General features: G+C 36.9%; 1 protein-coding gene across 9 annotated transcripts in view; it reads left to right on the plus strand.

Annotated features, from left to right (window-relative positions):
• The window catches only part of DMD (dystrophin), a 2,362,639-nt gene that overhangs the window by 970,227 nt on the left and 1,374,476 nt on the right, over positions 1–17,936 (plus strand). For all 9 annotated transcript variants that reach the window (XM_070783459.1, XM_070783466.1, XM_070783462.1 and 6 more), the window contains one exon: positions 10,725–10,886. In XM_070783459.1, coding sequence (XP_070639560.1) covers positions 10,725–10,886 — 162 coding nt within the window. The remainder of the gene's footprint in view (positions 1–10,724; positions 10,887–17,936) is intronic.

Consider the following 17,936-nt stretch of genomic DNA (forward strand, 5'->3'; position numbering starts at 1 on the left):
CTTGATTTTACCGCAAGTTTGGGATTTTTATTCTTATACACACTCTCTCTGTGTTACTTAAACTTGTGGTCTTAATCCTCACCCAACTAATCTGTAGACTCTGATTCTGTCCATTCCATATCAGGAGAAATTTTCTATGATATTTAGGGGTTTTTTTTTGCAATATCAATTATATTTATTAATTGCCTAAGGTTGAGAATGATATTATAAGTATATGTACAATCCAAGAGCACCTCGTCATTGGTCCAGAGAAACTTTACTGACCAGGGAGCTTCTGAAGTTATCTTGAAAAGACTGGGATTAGAAGAACTCTGTAGATGCCTATGAGATTTACTGTATTATACTTCCATCACTTTCTTTTTGAAGCTGAAATAATACATTAGTTTGTTCTTGTCAGGGCAGAAGACCAATTTCATTTGTCTACCTATGAAGATGAATGGATGCAGCAAAAATCCAGAAATGTCTTTAGATATATTACTGTACAGCTCATTGACCATTCTATCAATGCTTTACTTGAAAGTCATGGCTATCTGATGTCAAGTTCCATTGATAAAGTGATTCCCAAACATTACTTTCAAGTATACTTCCCTCAGAGGTCACAGAAGAACTTAAGTGACCTGCAAAGACCTAAAACAGATGAAGTTCCAGTTAACCATCACACCAATGGTTTTAATGTTTATAATCTTTTTCTGTAAAGGAAATTACAAGGAGCTAGCTCCATGCACTTGGGTTTAAGAGTTTTTCTGTCCAATGAGTTTAAACAAAGTGAAATTAGCAAAAATAAATCAAGAAGGCCCTTGTAAATAATGTAATATTCTTTTATTTTTAAAGACATTGTATACAAACACATGAGCACATCTGTGTTACTATAACCTATATGCCTATCAAACACATTAACAAATATGCTACAAGAAGCAGTTATGTCAGAACCCTTTATGAGTTACAGTGGGTTAAAGCAACAGTTTTTATTTATTTGAGCTCTCTTGTCCAAGGAACACTGTGTAGGCACTTGTTTCCTTAGGGAAAAGTAGGACAGACTAATTTGAAAACAAGGAAAAGCAACAAAGTGAAGCTTTTGATGGTTACTGGGATTTAAGCAATTGTAAATTCTCTCCCTGCTATAAATTATCTTCTCCCTCTGCTTTTCTCTTTATCTCCATTTAGTTCCTTTTGCAAAATAGTAGCTTGATTCTTCTTGAAAAATATACCTCAGCCTGCTAAAAGCAGACATAACCATCTAGAAATGTTATATTCAACTTGTTGGGGACCAGTCATTTTTCTTCTACCATCAGTTCAGTTCAGTGGCTCAATCATGTCCAACTCTTTGCGACCCCATGGACTGCAGCACACCAGGCCTCCCTGTCCATCGCCAACTCCTGGAGTTTACTCAAACTCATGTCCGTTGAGTTGGTGATGCCATCCAACCATCTCATCCTCTGTCGTCCCCTTCTCTTGCCTTCAATCTTTCCCAGCATGAGGGTCTTTTCAAGTGAGTCAGTTCTTCACCTCAGATGGCCAAAGTATTGGAGTTTCTGCTTCAGCATCAGTCCTTCCAATGAATATCCAGGACTGATTTCCTTTGGGAGGGACTGGTTGGATCTCCTTGCAGTCCAAGGGACTCTCAAGAGTCTTCTCCAACACCACAGTTCAAAAGCATCAATTCTTTGGTGCTCAGCTTTCTTTATGGCCCAACTCTCACATTCATACATGACTACTGGAAAAACCATAGCTTTGACTAGATGGACCTTTTGAATGACAAGTAATGAAATGATCAGCTATCCTCAATCCCAAAGAAGTCCAAGTGTACAGTAAGATCCAGGGTATTCCCCACCTTTGAACTTCTTTGACGATGTTCTCCTGCCAAGTGTTGCATTTGGTAGTAGCAGTGGTCCACAACTGGAACATCAGTAGATGAATTCAGAACACGTGTCGTTTGCTAACTGTTGTATAAGACAAAGCCTCGATGCACGATACTGGATGCTTGGGGCTAGTGCACTGGGACAACCCAGAGGGATGGTATGGGGAGGGAGGAGGGAGGAGGGTTCAGGATGGGGAACACGTGTATACCTGTGGCGGATTCATTTTGATATTTGGCAAAACTAATACAATTATGTAAAGTTTAAAAATAAAAGAAAAAAAAGAAAAAAAATAAAACAAATTTATTAAAGTAAAAAAAAAAAAAAGCCTTACATGTCTTTATAAGTCTTCTAATTATGCTGTATCACTATACTTCTCAGTGTTTCAAATAGAGTTCCTAGGCCCTTCATTATTGGTGTCTCCATGTCGTCTGTAAACCATTTCCTGTCCTGCCCTAAGCCACATTCTCACTGTCCCTCATAGTCGTCTTTTCCCTCTGCCTCTATCTCAGTTTATCAAGTGCTGAATTTATGGACGGTGTCAGTAGTTTGCTGCATAGTTTGAACCAGATAGAACACAAACATGGAATGGTTTTGCTTCAAGCAGATGGCTGATTCATTTTTCTTAGTGGCATCTGAATAGATTCAATTGCTATTTGGTCTCTAGGATATGAAAAAATAAGGTTAAATTAAGTTTAGTTCAGCTTAAAATTTCAGTCTCATATTTAATGTTCTGTTTGCAGTGCCAGTTTAAACCATGCTGAAGTGATGTGCCCTGGCAGGGAAGAATGATCAGTTTCACCAGCTTCCCTTACCCCATCTGGGTGACATTATTCTCCACTGGCCTGAGAAGTAGGAAAGAAAGAAAGTGGGTATATATCTCCTCTTAAGTAGCATCTTATGGTGCTCATGTGTTATATGTAATAAGGACACAAACGCTTGCTTTCTTTGGGGTACAAGTGGGGGCTCTTAAGAGGTCTTACAGGAGGTCTTCTGTCTTCCCATTTCTTTAACTAGAAAAAGTACACTGTGTAAACATGTCTTCAGGCATCTCATCCTAGAGTACTCGTGCTCCATACGCAATGCTCCTGTTAGACAGCTAAACCATAGCTGCCTCCTTTGGTTTCCACTTGACCTACAAAAATGCTTTTGCCACACCAAGCATTGGGAAGTACAAGATGCCTCCTCTCTTTACTATGTCACCATTTCAGATCAGTTTTTAACACCTCAGTAGTCACAGGAAGCAAACAAAAAGCATTCAGCTACTTAAGCACAGCACAAGTTGGTAGGTAGAAGCCATCCCATCTGCTTTGTGCTCCCAGGCTCTATAAATGGTGGGCTTGGAGCTACCCTCATTTGTTTGGGGCAGAGGGGTGAAGTACCAGTGTTTTTGTCTCCCTGAGGAGTAAACAGGAGCCATCACACTCTCCTCCTGGGCCATGGATTCAATGTGACTCTGATTCTTTCCTAAATTTTCAGACAACTTTAGAATACATGAGATTGGTGGAGTAATGAAGGAAATGTCAATTTTTGACCTCTTTTGTGAACCCTTTTGAGGTAAATCTTATTCCCATCTCTTAGAATGAGATAAACTTAGCACTTACTGTTTTCAATTGAAGGCAGTAGCCAAAAATGTGAAATAACAGAGGCCACTGTGTTCATGATGTAACAGCACAGCTTCAGAAGAACTCAAGTTAAATCAGAGTCAGGACATGAGGAAACAGCTAATCAAAATTGCTCTCAAACACAACAATGTAAAATTGAATATTTTGTTTCTAATTAAGTACAGTTGATTTACAATGGTGTGTTAGTTTCTAGTGGACAGCAAAGTGACACGCACACACACGTACATATTCTTCTACATTCTGGTTTGTTAAAGGATATTGAGTATAGTTCCAGGATGTTGAATATAGTTACAGTAGGACCATGTTGTTTATATATTTTATATATAGTAGTTCGCGTCTGCTAATCCCAAACTCCTAGTTTGTCCCTCCCTCTTTCTCTTTTCATAACCATAAGTTTTCTATGTCTGTGAGTCTGTTTCTGTTTTATAAATAGATTCATTTGTGTCATATTTTAGATTCCACGTGTAAGTGATATCTTAATATTTGTCTTTCTGACTTACTTGGGTCATCCCTAGGTCCATCCCTGTTGCTCCAAATATGACAGACTGAGTATGACTACTTGGCATTTGAACACATTACAACCTCTTCATAGATGACAAGGAAGCAGTTGCATTAATTACCAGGCCTATTGAAGTTGAAACTCCAGAAGCTAGAACTTGATCAGGACAGTCTGTGCAGTGTGGTGCAGCTGCTAAATAATGTAGATTAGTGCCCTCTTGGGTCTCCACATTAATTCCCGAAGAGCCAGGAGTTTAGGATTTGATTTTAGCACATCTCTTTAGTTAATCCCTATTGTTTTACACTGGCCAAGGTAGCACCATTCAAGGTGGCAATTAATGCTCTCCCTCAAGCCGAAACTTCAAGGATTGCTTTCCTTTATTTGCATCAGAATTTGGGACATAGATGTTTGTTTTGGGTTTAGTTCCTCTGCTACAAACATCATTCAGAGAAATGAGGTTTAGCTTTAACATTGGCTAAAATGTTTCACTACTTAGGGAAAACAAAATGCTGAAAATCAAATGTTTGGCACATCCAGCTCTCATTGATAAGTTTGCTGCTAAGTCGCTTCAGTCGTGTCCGACTCTGTGCGACCCCATAAATGGCAACCCACCAGGCTCCCCCATCCCTGGGATTCTCCAGGCAAGAACGCTGGAGTGGGTTGCCATTTCCTTCTCCAATGCATAAAGTGAAAAGTGAAAGTGAAGTTGCTCAGTCGTGTCTGACTCTTTGCGACCCCATGGACTGCAGCCTACCAGGCTCCTCTTATGGGATTTTCCAGGCAAGAGTACTGGAGTAGGGTGTCATTGCCTTCTCCAATTGATAAGTATAAGAGTAAAAAAATAAGTAAAATGAATAAGTTTATCATTTACTGCATGATGATCATAAACCATGCTATATTTTTTTGGTAAAATCAGCCATCTGACATCTATTCTTCTTTCTTTATTTACTAGAAATATATCTATTAATTTGTCTGAACTAAGAGTCTGATGTTTTCTTTGCGAATTGAACCAGAACAGGCGAGAACCTATAATTCTTTTGGAGATCCCTACTCCAAACTTCTGAGAAGCCAGATATCTTTCAGCATCCTAGCCCACTTGAAAGGGTCAAGTTTTCAATGTTAAGCCTGAATCTGTTGAGTAGTTTAAAAAGAATAACTGAGAGCTCTCTGATGCCTGGCAGATAGTAGGCAACCAAGGAATATTTAGTACATCATTGGAAAGAAACAAAAGTTCATGAAAGATGCCAAGAATTCAAAGTACATCTTTTCCACACTCATGCTGCCTGTTCATAAGATCCCTTTTACTCTGGTACCCAGCACAAGGTTTTCCTCATGAAAACCTCCTTCAAGAGTGGGTTTCCCACAATCATATACAGGCATCAAAATCCTATTTCCCCACTTTTCTTTCAAAAAAAGCAAAATACTGACAGTTTCTCCCATTCCCATTCGTAGATCCCACAGATATTGGGAAAAAGTTATTTTTATGACCTTAAATTATCTAGTGCGCTATTGTGAATTACCATTCTCAGGACTATGTATTTTAGTGATTTTTGTTTATATATATATATATATATACATATATACACACACACACACATATACATATATATGTATATAAAAATTTGTGAAGTATGTCACCCAGAAGGGATTTGCAGTCAAAGTAGGATGGGGAATTTTGGACAAAAGCACTTTTCTGACATTCTTTAACTCAAGAATGTAGATTTGATTTTCTTCGTTGCATTGTTGTATTGTTGCATTCTACTAGATTTTTTTCTAGTTTGGTTCCAGTCTCCTCCTAGTGAGAGAGTATATGTATAGTTTCATTCTTCAAAATATTCCGTGCTTGATATTTGCTGCTGGCTAGAAAGCTTAACCGGAGAAGTCAATGGCACCTCACTCCAGTACTCTTGCCTGGAAAATCCCATGGATGGAGGAGCCTGGTAGGCTGCAGTCCATGGGGTCGCTAGGAGTCGGACACGACTCAGTGACTTCACTTTCACTTTTCACTTTCATGCATTGGAGAAGGAAATGGCAACCCACTCCAATGTTCTTGCCTAGAGAATCCCAGGGACGGGGGAGCCTGGTGGGCTGCCATCTATGGGGTCACACAGAGTCGGACATGACTGAAGCGACTTAGCAGCAGCAGAAAGCTTAACTATAAGATAAATAGATTTTTATGATCATTTCCTCAGGTCTCATTTTAATGGGAAAAACACCCATACTCCTAATTCATTTGCAACCCTGAGTTTATCTATCATCTTAAATGAAATAAAATTTATTATATTTTACAATGAGCTTAACCATTATCAGATCAGATCAGTCGCTCAGTCATGTCCAACTCTTTGCGACCCCATGAATCGCAGCATGCCAGGCCTCCCTGTCCATCACCAACTCCCGGAGTTCACTCAGACTCACATCCATTGAGTCAGTGATGCCATTCAGCCATCTCATCCTCTGTCGTCCCCTTCTCCTCCTGCCCCCAATCCCTCCCATCATCAGAGTCTTTTCCAGTGAGTCAACTCTTCGCATGAGGTGGCCAAAGTACTGGAGTTTCAGCTTTAGCATCATTCCTTCCAAAGAAATCCCAGGGCTGATCTCCTTCAGAATGGACTGGTTGGATCTCCTTGCAGTCCAAGGGACTCTCAAGAGTCTTCTCCAATACCACAGTTCAAAACCATTATAGTATAACCATTATAGTACCTCCTTTAGTGAATGATGACTTGTATAAAGTCACTGGGATAACTTGTCTAAATTTTCTCTGTTTTAAAGCCTGTGTCTGAGACAGTAAAGAATCTACCTGCAATGTGGGAGATCTAGGTTCAATCCCTGGGTTGGGAAGATCCCCTGGAGGAGGGCATGGCAACCCACTCCAGTATTCTTGCCTGAAGAATCCTATGAGCAGAGGAGCCTGGCAGGCTACAGTCCATGGGGCCGCAAAGAGTTGGACACAACTGAGCACAGCACATTCATATTTTAAATGTATGTGCTTTGGTGCAAATTCTCAGTTTTTATTTCTCATGAAAAATATATTCTTCAGAATGAAAAATGCATTCTTCCACAGTTTCTTAGGCATGCTACACTCTGAAGTGAATATTGGGGCACAAGGGTTAATCTGTTATTTTGAAAAGGAATGTGAGGGACGATCAATTCACTGTGGAGACAACTTTGCATTGCCAACAGAAACCATTAACCTCTTAATTTTATATTGCATAGCACTTTGGGGGAAATAAGAATATTTTATTTTCATGTATGTTGGTTTTATTTAGTTTTCTTTGAATTTTCTCTGAAAACCAAATTAAACATGTTTTCACTATGTCTTTTCTTGGTAACCATTACTAGGATTCAATTTTTGACTTTTCTGTTTTTGTTGTTGATTGCCAGTCTTTTAATGGTTTTCTAACACCCCTCATATTTGCTGTTTTTGCCTAGCTATACGATTCTGCTTATGGCTGAGTGGAGTAGCAAAAGGCATGAAATACCATTTTAAAACAGCAGTTGAGCAGTATTCTGGAACAAAAACAAAAATATGATTATGGGTTAGGGCGTCCTCCCAGTTCCATTCATTGAAACAGCACAGGTTGAGTGTGCCGAGAATCCTTGAAAATTCCCAGGCCTGGCCTCCTATAAGGGTTGGCCTAACAAGATATTTAGAAATAGAAGACTGCCTGTGCCATGACTAGTTCAAAGAATTCTGCAGGCTTGGATTGACATCAGGTCTTTTCACTCCCTGAGATAATCAAAGGATCTCTGTGAATCACTCTCTCTTATTGACTGCCAGGCCAGGCAAAGAGACAAACCACCTGAGATCAACTCTGCCATCATCTTGTAGGCCATTTCATTTCTTTCAACCAGTAGAATTTCATGAATAGAAAAAGTTAGATTTCTAAAAATAATTTTGAGGCTAGATATGTGATTTAACATTATGCTATATTGTATCCTATTCCGTTATATTAGTATTCTACAGATGTGCACAGGAAAGTAAGCTGTTTTTTCCCTTAGCCAGATAAAGGACTGGATTTACACAATGCCAGAGTCGGCAATTGCAACTTGCTCTGGTTGGAAAGTTTCTCCAGCCACCTGTCACAATAGAGAAGTTTTATCATTAGAGATTCATTTCTCAGGAGTAGCTCTCAGAAGGCTACAGACATTCTCATCTGTAATACAGAGAGCTCTGATTATAGCCATGAGCACAGTTATCTGAATGATTATGTGAGGCAACTTTAGTTGAAATTTTGCCTGAAGAAAAAATAACTGTATTTGAGTCAGAATACAGGAAAAGGTCTTGGTCACTGACTTTGGTCAAGTATTTTTTAATAGAAATAGATTAAAGTTGCCCCAAATAATGCTCTATCCTATTCTGACACATTTAATAATAATAAAAGTAACAAAGATCTGTTCTCCAAAAGATATATCTCCAAGTGTTGGTGAACTTTTTTTTTTTTTTCAATTTCTTCTGTGAATCCAATGTTTTGGTCTTAGATTACTTGAACTTTTCTCTGTTTTCTCCACAAATACCATTCATCCCATCATAAAACTATTGGCCTTTTTTTCTCAGAACAAATATTGAGCGATGGACAAGACAACCATAATCTCTAACCTCATTAGAGCTTATAGTCTACAGTAGAGGCAGTTAATGGGAAATTCCAATGTGATGTTATACATGCTAAGACAGAAATAAAAGGGCAAGAGAGAACATAGGGTTTTAGGGTCAGCTACCTGGAGAGAGAGATGTCCACATTTCCAAGGTAGGACTCAAAGGACGAATACAATTTACTCAGGAAAAGGAAGTTGGTCATGGGATTGTTCTAGGAAAATGCAATAGCATGTTTAAAACCAAGTATAAAGAGGAATAGAGTGTATGCTTGGAAATAAAACATAACATATCTCTATAGCTTCTGCAAGTAGTAGAAGATACCACGGGGACTATGAAAAAACTTTTGAGCCGTATTAAAAACTACCACTTATATCCTAAGGAAAATAAGGAATCACTGGATGATTGAAGGAGATAATTATTACGTTGCTTTACAAATAAGATACTGTATCTGCTTCGTAGATGAGTAGTATCATGGCAGGATACCAGCCAAGAGTCCTGTAACCATGTTTGAGGCAAGAAATGCATGCTGATGACCTCAAGTAGGGTAATGGTGTTGAAATGAGGGAGAAAAGGATGGAATCAAGAAATACTAGAAGGTAGAAGAAGGGATTGGTGACTGATGGGCTCATTAATTGCAAAATGGTGAAGGATATAATAGAAGAAGAGGAAATATCCAAAATAATGGCTAATAAAGGCCATGACTATAAAACACTGAGACAGGAAAAAAGAATACACAGAAAGAGGAAAAGCAAGTTGGGGAGGTCCGAGAGTGGATCCATATTTAGTGCTGTTGTTGTTTTGATGGCTGTGGGATACCCAGGTGGAAATGTCAAGTAGGAGAATGCATATGCAAGTGTAGAGAACAAGCGGGGAATCTGCACTGGAGATACAGAGTTAAGAATTGTGAGCTTATGAGGTGTAATTGTATTTGAGGGTATGGGTAGAATGTTAAGAAAGAAAAGCCTCAGACAGAATCCTGAAGATTTATGGTGTAGGTAGAAATACCCAGAAGACCTTCCTTGCTCCTTTAGCATCACACATCTTTCAGCTCCTTTTCCTTTGGTCCAGATGCCTTTAGCTTTGTTCTTACTTGAGTAATGCTATATTCCAAGTTGGCTTCATTAAAGGACATTGATATCTGTAGTATCTTTCAAAGAGCCAACGTTTATATTCTTTATGTCATATCTAATATTCTGTATGTAATATAAAAAAGCAGGATTATTTTTAAAACTTTGATCATGGTCATTGGGAAGGATGGTTCTTTTGTATCAGATAATCATGCCTTCATATTGTATAATAAGGAAAAATTCTTGATTATGATGCATAATTTAAGGAATTCTCAGTAAGTTACCTGTCCCATTTCTTTTATAACTACTCTTTTAAAGGTGAACAGATCCTTGAAGGGAGACTCTGCAATCTGTTCCACATGCTATTTATACTTAAAAAGTGTTAAATTATCCTAATCATACTTATAGTAACAATCAAGATTAATTGCAGCTATATTAGGGTTACTTATTATTTGTTCTACTTTAGCAGTAACACAAATCCAATTGCACAAGCAATTTCCCTAATCCAAATTGTGAAAGGAAGAGGAGGGAAAAAATACCATGCATAGTTGGTTGAAATAGTATTCAAAATAAATCCATAACCAAATGTTTCTCTAAAATTCCCTTTTTGAAAAGGAGCTGATTCTGAACAGATTGTATATGTGTCTCACTGGTGGAAGTGGATTATCTATCTTGAATTGGATTGTGATGACGATGACCCTATTCTAAGTAAACCAAATCTCTTGAACTATATAATGAGATCAGGAGGAGCATTCGGCCTGAGAACGACAGATTGCAACGACGGAGATGACTTCACTAATGTTTTTCCAAGCCTCTTTCCTTGATGTACATAATACTGTGATTTTTGTCCTGCAGAGATTCCTGATGTAGTTTTGCATGCTCTTTTTTTCTTATTCTTATTTTCATTTTTTTTTTTTTTAAGTAGAGCTGAATGAGTGGCAGGAAGCTGCGAAATCTATCTTACAAAAAGGTGATGAGAGAGAATCTAGAATCTTCTTTTGGTTTGCAGCTGGAATGCAGAAAAACTATCACCAGTAAACATTGGACTGATTCTTTTTTTTTTTTTTTCCTTTCTTTCTTTAGGCTGTGAGGAGGCAAAAGTTGCTTGAACAGAGTATCCAGTCTGCCCAGGAGATTGAAAAATCCTTACAGTTAATTCAGGAATCCCTCTCATCAATTGACAAGCAGTTGGCAGCTTATATCGCTGACAAAGTGGACGCTGCTCAGATGCCTCAGGAAGCCCAGGCAAGTAGAACCTGGGATGAGCTTCTTTGGTTTTTATTATCTGACTAAGACAGTGGTGAATTTTAACTTAAAATTTATTCATCTAGTTGCACAGAGTGTTATTTGATCGATGGATTTGACTGTTTGGAGATAAGGGGGGAAAGAGCTCTAGATTAGTACTCTAAGATTTATTTTCGAATGTATGCAATGGAGGAACTTGAAATAGACACTTAAAAGACTGGGGCAGTATCACACTGAAGTCTGCTATTTATTACTATTTTTGATCTATACTTTAGCTGGAGGGAAACCATAGGAATGTAAATTATAAAGAAAATATTTTTGGTGGTGCTATTAAAAATGCAGCCACAAATATTTTCTTATCAACTCGCCTTTCTTATCCTGGAATCAGAATTCATATAACCTATATTCTACATTTAATGTATTATAAGTAGTTAATAACAAGGAATTAGAGATATAAATTTACATTTTATTACTAATACTAATATTCTCTATACTCATACTCACATATGATATATTCATACTCACATATGATATATTCAGCACTATTTAATCTGAATTATGAAATGTATTAAACTAATTTTTCTAGAATCAGAGTTAAAATAGTAATGAAAATAAATCCAAGTCAAATTTATACTGAGTAAATTTAGGGTATATTCATATTAATTTTCAACTTGGACGGTAATGCTGTATTTCTATTTTTAAATAACATTTGCTTGTTTGTAAAATATCATAAGTATTACTTATATAAATGTCTTTAGAGTTTTCTGATAGTAAGGTTACATAGCTAATTTTCATATCATATATATATTTTAGGAACCCAATACACAGGGATAACTCAGACTGATACATTATAATGTGAGGAGCATTAGAAGGTTATCTGTCCATCCACAAGGCCGTCTCCCCACTAATTGGTGGAGATACATGAATGTTTCCACTTAAAAATAAATTTGGATTTATGAAATACTAGATTTATAAATTACGGTTATGATGCCATTACAGTGCATTAAATCACAGTTAAATGTTCAAAGCATCATTGAACATAATAGCATGGGTTACTTTACCATATTGTATAAGTTTTGACAGAGAAAAGTCTTTGAGTGCATGGGATAGAGTATAAGTAATTTGGATGGGCTGAAAAAGTCTAGAGTGGTGGGATTCCTCATTGACTATTTTTTTTTTTTTTGAATTTTGGTTTTTTATTTGTTTTTAATTGAAGGATAATTGCTTTACAGTATTGCATTGGTTTCTACCAAACGGCAACATGAATCAGCCATAGGCGTACCCATGTCTCCTCCCACATGAATTTTAAATAAAGGACTTAATTAAACAGGAGGTTTGCAGACCTTCTGGGTTCTCCTGCCTTGTTATAGATACACCCATTTATTTGGGAAGGAACACACAGACTTAGTAATATTTTGCTTAAAGACTATAGATGTAGCTGTAGTCTATTGAGATCTACTCTCCACTGGAAGAAATAATGTTTCTATGCTGCTATTAGAAAGGGCAAGCCCCATGTAAGGAATCTCCCCATGAGTCTCCCTCTCTGCTCATTAAGTATTTGTTAGGCTTCCCTAGTGGCTCAGCCAGTAAAGAATCTGCCTTCAATGCATGATACCCAGGTTCGATCCCTGGGTCAGGGAGATCCCCTGAAGAAGGGAATGGCAACCCATTCCAGTATTCTTGCTTGGTGAGCTATGGTCCATGGGGTCACAAAAGGTTGGACATGACCACATGACTTTCACTTTCACTTCACTTTTATGCGAGTTATCCCATGTTGGGTCCTAATGATTACTGTTTATTTTTCTAAGGGTTCACAAACCATTTTATAATCTGTCCTAGAAATTTTCAGGGGATAAAGATCAACTTTATAATTATAATATCTTCTTTAAAATTAAGTATATTTGCCATGAGTCCCTTTACCATTTACTCTTACTTCTCAAACTGTATGAAATATAAAAATTTAGGTTTCTTTCTGGAGAAGCATGCCTAATGCGGATGGTTATTAATCAGCCCTGGAGTTTCTCTAGATTAAAATATACAAAGGCAGCCCTATTGTGTTAGAAAGATGCCATTCAGAAGAAGTCCTCAGGGCTTCCTTGGGACTGTGCTCTCTGACTTTGCTTTGGTTCCAAGGTACCTTAGATATGGCCCTCTGCTGCTGCTGCTGTGAAGTCGCTTCAGTCGTGTCCGACTCTGTGCGACCCCAGAGATGGCAGCCCACCAGGCTCCTCTGTCCATGGATTTTCCAGGCAAGAGTACTGGAGTGGGGTGCCATTGCCCTCTCCAATATGGCCCCCAGTGTCCTCTAATGACTTCCAGACATTGAACTTGAACTAGCTACTCTCATTGCTTGACAATAACAAAAATTGCTGGCAGTTGCTTGGTGGCCTAATGGCTAGGAAAGTGAAGTTGGGGACGTTTTTGATGATAAAATCCTCATGATAGTTTTCCAAGAGGGCCATATGTAACCTCCCTGGTATATACACTTCTTCAAACTTACCTAGTTTCGTCAAGTTCTCCAGCATTGTCTATTTTGAAGACTCTTTCAATTTGAGCCACATACAAACATTTTTAGGCAAGCTTTAGAAAAATGCATGATAGGAATGGGAAATTTTTACTGAATACATGATTATAAACTAAAGGCAGAGTAGAACTGCTTATTTTGTCTAATTTAGTGACATGAATTTGGAAGAATGTTTGATTAAAGATGTCTCATACCTTTTTGAATGTAATTAAGGAAAAATTTGAATGGTATAAATATTAAAATCAGTTATACTATAAAATAAATGGAATTCCTTTTTCAAGCTGGTAGAATGAAACTATAAGTAACAAATTTGAGATTGGCAAAAGTTCTTAGTGTCTGAGGTAAAAATTGGGAACTTTCAGAAAAAAAATATTGTTTACTTGAAAAGGTTGTTGACCCTGAAAGTTTGTTTATTTACTTATGAATACATGATTCCATAAACATGAATATAACATGCTAGTTTAATAACATAAAGATTTTTGTTTTACTTTCTCAAAAACTATGATAAAAGATTATTAATAACAGTTCAAAATATTGTTGATAACAGCACACAGATTAGGAAATTTCAAATCTACTTGAAAAAAGAGATTTTGGAATACTAACAAATTCAAATCTATTTTCCCTACATTTCTGTTTGCACCTGCATTTTCAAGATGATCTTAACTTTGAATTCCCTAAATGGTAATATATTATAAAATGCATGATACCCAAAAGCTATGCAAACACTCTTTTCCAAAATTCTTTTTGTTTATTTATTTATTTTTGCCACACCATGCCACATGTGGGATCTTAGTTCCCTGACTAGGGATCAAACCCGTGCCTCCTGTACTGGAAGTGTGGAATCTTAACCCCTGGACTGCCAGGAAAGTCCCTCCAAGCTTTTATTTTAAGATGACATCAAAGTGAATTGTTTTCTAGGACAGAGTTAGCAACTACTCAGATTTACTTCAGGGATTGCCTTTCCTGAAGCTCAATATGAATCTCCCCTGGAAGAAACAACTAGAGAATAAAGGGATTGTCTCTGAAGTGAGAACTTAAGCACAGTGTGTCAGATGAAGAACTTCCTAAGAATACCACCGAAATGACATTTTTTCTAAGCTTATATAATGAGGCTGCATTTAAGGCTTTGTATAAATGAAAATTCACACCCAATGTGTTTCTATAAATTGGCATAAAATTTCATTGCTAATTAAAAGATTAATGGGGTTAGCTTTCCCTTTTCAGAAACTGAGTACTCTAATACATCACTGAAAAGCAGGACAAGACGAATGGCATTGCCATATTTGGTCATCTTATATCTGCTCAGTTTTCCTGTCACATATTGGCCACATGGATTTGTGGATGTTTGACTCCACCGTGTGGCACGCTGGTAGTTTTACTACTAAATTTCAATCTGTAAAAAGAGTCTTCTTTTTTCGGCCCTTTAAGAGTGTTTGAGATTCTTAGGTATTAAAAATAAAATCAGGATTAAAGGAATGGGCGCAATGTGTATAGTATTTTGATAGATATACTCTTATTTTATATAAAAGTAAATGTAGATCAAGTCACTTTCTTGAGCATAAAGGAGCTTCCCACTGCCTCTGCATATTCATTGACCAGTTATCTGTCATGATGAGCAAACTGGGCCTTCTGATTCTAAACCAGATTAAAAATATTTTACCTTTTTATTTAGTGCCATGAGCCTCAGGAGTAAAGTTTAACCTTTTAGAAAGTAAAACCACATCCTGCTAGGGCAAACATTGACTGGAGTGTTTTATTTCAAAAAAATAATTCTTAAGAAAACCACATTCTTAAATCAAATGACTGCAGCATCAAAATGCCAGCCTGTATAAAGAGAGGCTTTTATTCAAGTATAAAATTAAGATGACATCTTATTAATTCAAATACTATAAGGCAAATGGGGAAAGCTCTTCTTGATACAGAAATTGATTATCTGAATACATAAATCAAAAATTTGAAGATATATTTAAAAAATAGTATGATTAAAATATAAAAACCCCATGAGTGTTTCTTTAAAACAACTATACAGAATATAATCATCAAAATGGATTACTGCAGAGAAGCACATGGCATGAATAGAGTTGTTTACTCCTTAATTTTACTGAAGAAATTGGTAAAACAGAGATTTAGTTTTATCACCTAAGGTCTGGAAGCAGAAATCCAAGTCCGTAGCTTTGCATGGCAGGCCAATCAAGTCAGAATCTCTAGGTGGACTCAGTCATCAGAATTTTCGGAAACCACCCCCCCACCCCAAGTTATCCTAACAGGTATCTAAGGTTGAGAACTTTGGAAATGGCTGACCAGTCCCAGTCTTTCCCGCCCCCCACATCACGTTTCTCAACACTGTTTCTCAACATTCTCACCTATGGCTGAGTCAAGATTTCACTGGGAGGAAGATGGGGTGGAAATCAGACATTGGTGACTTCTATCTTGCTTGTTTTTTTAATCTTATGGGAAATAAGTGAAGGCAGACAATATAGCTGAGAACTCCTGCATGAATGAATTAATTTAGACAAATAGAATTTTCCTTATGGATATTTTAAGAGGAAGAGGAACTTAGCTTAGTCATCTTTTTTTTTTTTTTTCTAATTCCACATATGTTAATGTGCCAGTTAGCTTCTCTAAATCATTGTAGGAGCTGTGATAACTGTGTCTAAATAGTCAATTAAATGCTGTGTACTTATTAAGATTATACAGGTTCTTTAATCTGTATTTTTCCCTTTTATAGTAATCTCATAGTTTGAATCTCCAATATGTAAGAACAATCTAACATGAGTACCTGTTGAAATGCTCCACATCATTATGTGTTGAAGATACATGTTTTATAGAGGAGAATGTGACCCCTTTATTTAGATTACCACAAGAAGCGTTGGGGTTGTTAGCAGTGACTGTGATTGCTAAATTGTTCAGTTTTTTTATCCTGCAGACTCCTGATTCCATCTTCTGCAGCCTCATATCTCACATAGTAGATTTATGTTCATGAGTGAAGTCGCTCAGTCATGTCCGACTCTTTATGACCCCATAGACTGTAGCCTACCAGGCTCCTCCCTCCATGGGATTCTCCAGGCAAGAGTACTAGAGTGGGTTGCCATTTCCTTCTCTAGGGGACCTTCCCGACCCAGGGATCGAACCAGGGTCTCCCTCATTCCAGGCAGATGCTTTAACCTCTGAGCCACCAGAGAAGTGCAGGGAAAAAATAAATGACTACCAAAGGAGAGGACCTTATAGTCAGCATAGAAAAGTGCTCCGATATTTTGCTCATGAAGCTAGGACTTTTGGGTAGTCCAGATATGTACAGAACAGATATCTTCCTTCCATCTCTTTTTCCATCCCAGTTAAAATATGGTTAAAACTTAGTATCAATAAACAGAAAAGAGGGAATCTTCTTTTCACTAAAGAAAGCTGTTAATTATAGATGATTGAATTAGCTGCACATCAAAATAAACCATAATTGAGGTCTTCCTGTATTTATTGAAGCTAAATCTTCTCACTCACTTAAAATATATTTGGCTCTGTTTAAATGAAAACATTCCAAAATTCTCAAAGTTATTGCTTAAAAAATAAAGACCTAAATGCAAATTTTGGTCTATCAGATTAAGCTTATGATTTCATTATGGAATAAAAAAGACTTTTATAGTGTATATAGGCACATTTGATTGCCAGATGACTCAAAACAGTCTAACTTTACAGCCTACTTCACCGATTTATGAACTAGACAGCATAAACCCATATAGGGAAATTCATCCAGGAATAATGGAATAATGAAATGATTTAATCACAGAACAATAAAATGGGCCGTGATTACAGATATTTGGGCTCTGATATTAAACTCCACATAACCGTAACACACATTTTCCTTTCTTTTTACCCAGCAATATAGATATAATGATAAACAATGCAGTGAATTTTAAATCTGTTCTGACACTGAAATGCTGCCTATGTGTATTACTATATAGAACTGATTACTCCCCAGTATAAAATGGCTATTATTGTTATTTTGACATGTTTAATATTGTGGGAAATAATCACAAGCAAGAGTTGCAGAAGATGTGAAAATTTACATTTTTTCCATGTCCCACATTTTAAAACTACAAACTATCCAAAATCCTTTAGTATATTATATTTCTTTAATTTTGTGAGTATGTGTTGTATATGGCCATTTCACCATCTTGAGGATGCCGTATCAAAATTACTGTTTGTTTAAAAATTACTCATCTAACTATTAAATTTCCCCATTTGTAGTCTTAACATGACATCTAATATTTTTATTTCTGAAATATTTTCTTTGGAGTCATTTTCTTTATCTGATGTGAAAAAAGCTTGAACAATTATCTGACATAAAGTTTCCTTTATTCCAGTAAATAGTTACAGCTTAATTTTGCTCGCCATTTTCTGTCATTAATTTGATATATGAGAATGGTCTGATGAGGTAAATCATGATAAAAAGCCCTGTTCTCTGCTCAGTTAGTTGTAAAATGCTATATTGGATATGTCATTAATGTTTGATTTTTAGTTTTATAATTTGC

This window comes from Bos indicus, chromosome X, assembly GCF_029378745.1.
Source record: "Bos indicus isolate NIAB-ARS_2022 breed Sahiwal x Tharparkar chromosome X, NIAB-ARS_B.indTharparkar_mat_pri_1.0, whole genome shotgun sequence".
NCBI classification, from domain to species: Eukaryota; Metazoa; Chordata; class Mammalia; order Artiodactyla; family Bovidae; genus Bos; species Bos indicus.